This window comes from Heterodontus francisci, chromosome 9 (genome assembly GCF_036365525.1).
Source record: "Heterodontus francisci isolate sHetFra1 chromosome 9, sHetFra1.hap1, whole genome shotgun sequence".
NCBI lineage: Eukaryota > Metazoa > Chordata > Chondrichthyes > Heterodontiformes > Heterodontidae > Heterodontus > Heterodontus francisci.
The window spans coordinates 56,536,396-56,542,554 of record NC_090379.1 but is presented as its reverse complement, the minus strand read 5'-3'; the positions used below and the strand labels follow the sequence as shown (position 1 = coordinate 56,542,554).

The 6,159-nt window shown below is 38.9% G+C and overlaps 1 protein-coding gene across 1 annotated transcript; it reads left to right on the top strand.

Moving 5' to 3' along the window:
• Positions 1-4,781: 4,781 nt before the first annotated feature.
• Positions 4,782-5,213, top strand: LOC137373327 (CGG triplet repeat-binding protein 1-like). Its single transcript, XM_068038150.1, has one exon. The coding sequence runs from the start codon at positions 4,782-4,784 to the stop codon at positions 5,211-5,213; it is 432 nt and encodes a 143-aa protein (XP_067894251.1).
• Positions 5,214-6,159: the final 946 nt, after the last annotated feature.

Genomic DNA, 6,159 nt, shown 5'->3' with positions numbered 1-6,159 from the left:
ACTTTTGTGCATTAGTGTTAATGAGGGGGTACTAAGCTTTAGCCAATGCAAGCTTGTAAAATCACAAATGGTTCACTAGGGAAGGAAACTTGTCACCCTAACCCAGTTTAGTCCATACTACAAGACTGACTCAATACTTTGTGAAGTGACCTGGCAAACCACTCAGTTCTAAAACAATCAATCACATACGTAAATGTAGCCTTGTCAGCATCATCCACATCACAAAGACAAATAAAAAAAAGACATTTGGTGAAGTCCCATGAAATATGACCATTACTGGTCACTTGAAGATTTCATATAAACCATATACAACATAGTTTTGACACTACAAATAGTGGAATATATACAATTCAGTAACAGCACTGCGAGGGATTGATTGTTTCATTGGTACAACCTGATAAAACGTCATTTAAATTCTCCAGAACATATTTGAACATGAAAAGTCATCCCTTTTCTTTTGCCATCCTTCTATGGGTTGGCAGTCTTCCCACATGGCACGGGGTCCCCCACAGCAGGTAAAATGCCAGCAGAGGTGGGAAAAGGCCCTCAATTGGCCACTTAAGTGGCTCGATTGGGCTCCTGGCAGGTGGGCCATATGGCTCCTTTTCCACCGCTGGCAAAATGGCATGGTGACAGGAAGGCGTCGGGCACGCCACCAACACCTTCCCATGCCATTTTGCCAGCCTTCCTGCCTCTGACCCTGACCTCAAAGGGCTCAGAAAATCCTGGCCTTTGTGAAGTAAGAGAACATCTTTAAATGTTCATACTGCTGAAGACTTCTACTTGAAGCATCAACAGCGAAATACATTAAAAATATGAATATGATTTTCCAATACAATAGGCATTGCAGTTTGTACTTTTTAAAGGATTTTTTCTCATATTAATGGCTTGATAGCAGTTTCCATACTATACATACCCCTCACAAACTGAAACCAACATATTTTACTCTCTGCTACATTGAGCATTGAGGTAGCATTGCTGCAGTCTAGCATTTAACCTTGATTGTGATATATTGCTTATTGGAGAATACCTAGGTTGCAAATAATGGGGTTGAATATCCTCAGGGATTCTCCCAGTCATCCACTATAAGCCTAGCGGAAGAGCCACAGAAATCCCAGAAAAATGTACCAACAATATTTACTAAATTTTTCTGGCGTTTCTGCAATTCTTTTGCTGGAGTTATGGCAGACATATTCATGGATCCTAAGCTTACGCTCTGGATACCTACAGAGAAGCTGTAACAGTATGGTAGGTGGCACACTTCCGGTGTGGAATGAGCAAACACCACCATATTGGATCCTTAGGAAACCATTCTGTGCCTGTAAAAGAGGTGCTGGGTGATCCAATGTCTAGGCTGAAATGTCCAATTAGTAAAGACAGTGTGCTATTGAGCAATAAACGCCAGATGTTTGAGTTGATTTGTGCTGGTTAGTTTACCTCAACCAGGGTAGCAGCAGGGAGCTACTTTGGTCACCCTGGAACTGTATATGTGAATGTTGAGTGAGAACAGGATTGAGATCATCTGTGTTGCTTCCTTTCCATGATGGGATCGGCTACCAACATTCATTATCTATGAAGATTGGCTGCTGGAAGGGAATGGTATCCAAAATGGAGGAAGTTAAGAAGGGTGTCAATTCTAGACAATTATACAGTCTTCTGCTTTTTGTACCCATGTCTGCATCAAGCACACTCAGATCAAATATAGAAAAGATTAGTCTTTACGCTTCCCAGACTAAGAAAAGTACCCTACTTTTTCCACATGAGGTATTCTTCTGGGTTCTTTTTTACAGCTATGTTCAATTTTTGGTCAGTTGAATGAATTTGAATTTCTGAATTAAATTCAATCTGCAGAGCCTTTCATTCAATTGGTCTACAATGGGATTTGGACTGTGATCCAGAGATTAATCACCAGTTTGTTAACTCACAGTGATACCAAGACCACTTCCATCTTTATACTTGATGAGTTCATTTTTGGTAACTTTTGACTGTCTGAAATGCATGCTTGTGAAATGCAGCAAAATCAGATCAAGACACAATTCAATGAGTCTTGGTATGTTTTCCTACTGAATGTTTAGATTGGTTGAGAAAGAACTGGTGGCAGTTCTCAAAATCTGTCATTAGAAACCTATGGACAAGAATCAAGAATCCAATAAGTCATAAATGACTAACTACTGGGCAGTTAAAATTACCCTTCCTATTTGTCACAGGTCCTTCTTCCTTTGATTTTTCTTTTGTGTGAAGCAACTTTGAGGATTTTTTTTTGTTGTGTGCATGACATAAATTCAACTGTCGAAGCTGTAATGAATTGGTATTTGATTAACCGTGTTGTGGTTGAACTAAAGGAAGTACCAATCCTTCAGCAATAATTCATCTCTTAAGTATGAACTATTCAACACTCTTGCACTCTTTTGACTAAGGTCACATCAAGATAATTTATCCAGATATTTAGAAAATTACTCATTTAAGGAGTTTTAATGTTGATTAAGATTAACATAGCTGAATTTGTTCCAGAATTCTACAGTGCCTTATTGAACTAACAAGGGAACAAAACCCATAAACAACTATATGGTAATAAAACCTCTTAAACATGAAAGAATTTCAATGTTTTATGAGAGGAAGTGACACTTGGGTAGAAATGTTCTTTTGAATTCCTTGTTGTTGATTCTGAACAGAACGATGAAACACAAGATTTACAACATTACTTTTAAGTAGTTAAGGTCATAGAGAGGAAAGAGGCATACAGTACTAGATTCATAAAAATGAATCACTGAAAGCATTTGGGATGAACTAATGGCTTCCCAACAATCTGGGTCAGATCTGAACCTCTAAAATGTTTACTTCTTTCTCCAGCTCAATAGCAAAGTGAAAATTTGGCCTATCTTCAAGTTTCCATTTCCCCATTGGAAAACTGATCTATACAAAAATGACCCAAGCAATGGTCAAGGTAAGCTTGGTCCGACCAAACTGCCCTATGGTTTCTGCAAGCCTGAAATAGCATTTGTCTTTTTTTTCAAATCAGCCTTTGTCATGTGCAGACTTAGTGATTTGTTTTTTTTTTAAACTTGCTACCATTTCCAATCTGTTTTTAAAGCTCAGTATTATTCTGTATACAAACTCTATTTTCCTAAAATCTTTATTTTTGGTTTATGATGTCTAAATTCTTGTTTTTACCAATCATTAGGTAGTTTTTCCTCCATATACTTGTATAAACTAAATTCCGTTGTTTCTTTAAACAGTTATAATTTTAGTGTATAGCTACAATGTGACAGATGTTGGACAAAGAAATACAGCTGTTTTTTTCACACAGGAAATAGTAGAAGTTTGTGCAATGTCTATGTAGTCCCTGCCTGAGCTTTAATTGATTCCTTCACTTCAGTAATTAAAGTGTTTATATTTGGATATTATAGAGAATATAATCATTGGCAGTGCAGCATGTTGGATTTCCTTTTTTTATGGGGGGGGAGGCTGGGGGTTTGTGGGGAATGAAAACATATACACTCATCAAGATGAAGGATGACAGTACTGGGGAATGGAACATTTGTAAACATTTGCAGAGTTCCCCAGCCACCAATATGCAAACAATGTGCTGAAGTCCTAGCTCAGAGGAGAATTCCTACTGCACATTTGTTTTTCCACACTCACTGTTTCCTCGTGGCCCCAGAGTGAGGTTGCCAAATTAATTAGCTCCAATTAATAGTGAATTTGAAAGGAGGTTTGTGCTGTGGACTCCCATCCACTGGGACTGGGATTGTCCAAATACATTTCACTTCTGACCTTTATCTGGCTACAAATGGAGAAATCCTTTGTCATGTTTGTCAGGTTTAGGTTTAAGCTGGTGGCCCAGAAATGAAAGTTTTTTTCTGACAAATACCCAGTTTCATTGTCTTTTTTAAAATAAATTATTGTTGTAATCATTCAACCTGTTCCAAATGTAATCATTATCTTTTTTATTATTTCTTTCCTGACTGGTGATTAGAAGAAATCAATCAATTTTATTACTGGTATAAATGCTGGAAACTTATAATTTGAGATCAATATTCTTTTTCATGGCTGTAAGCTGCAATTAAAACCCAAAACTTAGAGGGCTATTTTCCTAGCTTTAGCACCAATCGTGAAGAGTCTCCAAGGTGGCCAAGATGGGATCTTGAACTGCAACGCCTGGTCAATCCGCTTTTAGCTCTAGATTCCATCATCATAAAGGAGTTTAAGTGTGCGCTAGGTACAACTGCCCCTAGGCAGGTTAAGCTTTTGATCACCAATTAATTGGCTCCTAACACTCATTAAAGAGGCTGCATGCCATTTTTCTGGCTAGTGCAGCAATTACTGACCCGTCCTAACAGTGATCAGCTGAACAGGAGTAAAGAAGTCATTGGTGAGGATTGCGAGCACTACTTAAAGCCATGCTCAGCTTTCACTGTTCACTTGCAGATCGAGATCAACTGACGACACTCTGAAGAAAAGTTTTGACACACATCAGGAGACTTGCTGGAACACTTTATCCAGACTTCATCATAACTCTCTTAACATTTATTTTTCTGTGAATTCTCTGAGGACTTCACCTAAAGAAGAGTGAGTGCTGTGCTACTGTACCTTGTAGGAAGGGCCCTACCAAATTCACGGCCATGAAAAATGCATCATGGACCATGAAATCGCAGGTCCTCTGTGAAATCAGCCATTTTGTGAACTTTAACTGTTTTATTGATTGGTAGATGAGGGAGTGCTTCCAGTGCAGTTTTGAAAGAAGCAGTCTCAAGTATTAGCAGACATGTGAGAATGCCAGAATGAGCAAATCAAAAATGGTCACAACCATTACCTCAGCACATCGAGTGAAAGAATTTGGAAGCCAAATTCTGCATGCCAATGGTGGAATACTGTTTTGTACAAGCTGCAATGTTTTGTTGGTTCATATATGGCAGGCAACGATTCAGTGCCACTTAGCATCTGAAAGCCATCACAGCAAAAAGAGAGCATCTGGCACCACACTGCTGGAAAACAAACACACAGTAAACAAGCAACGATTTCATCTCTTTTTAAGAAGTCAACAGAGCTCAGAAAATCATCAATTGATTACAACGGAACTTGTGGATGCTTTTGCAAGAGCCAACATACAATTGGAAAAACTTGATCACCAAAGCTGGGTATTCATTCAACATAATGTGCAAAATGGTGGTTGCTTGCTAAGTGCGAGCAAACTACGGCAGCGCTACCAGTGAAGGTTTTTGCTACATATCGTGAAGAGATGAAGTTTCAGATTAACGCATGTGAGTCTTTTGCAATTCTTTCTGATGAATCCACCGATGAGCAAGATGTGCTGCATGTTTTGTTTAATTTTATGTCTGGTAAGGCCGCAGATGTGTAGTCAGGAAAGCTAACAACAGTGCTCATAGACTTTGTCCACTTCAAAGCTGTTAATTACACCACAGTTTCCCAAGCAATAATCAAAACTGTTTTAAAATACAGTACAGATTTCAACAAATTGTCTGCTTTCATTAGTGACAATGCAACCTACATGATCAGATCTTTCAAATCTGTGCTCCAAGGTGTAATGCCTAATGCTGTTCATATTACATGTAATGCACATAAATTCTCCCATCAGTAAGCTATGGAAAATGAGTTTGGTAAAGTTGACAAACTGGTCAGCTACATTAAAAAGATCTTCAAACACTGCCCTAGTTGCAAGCGTTGATACAGGCAACACATTGCAATTGCGGCTGAAATGGCTGAAATTGGGGAACTAAACATTAACTTTCTCCGGAGCCAGTAATTACACATTGGAATTCTTGGTTTCAAGCTGTACAGTGTTGTGCAGCTCACCTGAAATACTACTCAGACTTCATCTCACACTGACACCGAAAACACAGGTAACTATGGAAAAGGACAAGGAGCAATCCAGAGTAAAGATAATTAATTTGGGGAGGGCCAACCTCAATGGAGTGAGAACAGATCTGGCCCAAGTAAATTGGAATTAAAGATTGGCAGGCAAAACTGTAACTGAACAATGGGCTGCTTGGCTACAGTCTGGGAACATTTCCGTGAGGGGAAAGGTAGGGCAAAAGATCCAGAGCTTCCTAGATGACAAAAGAGATAGAGAGTAAGATGAAGCAGAAAAGGGGTGCATATGACAGATGTCAGGTGGATAATACAATTGAGAACTAGGCT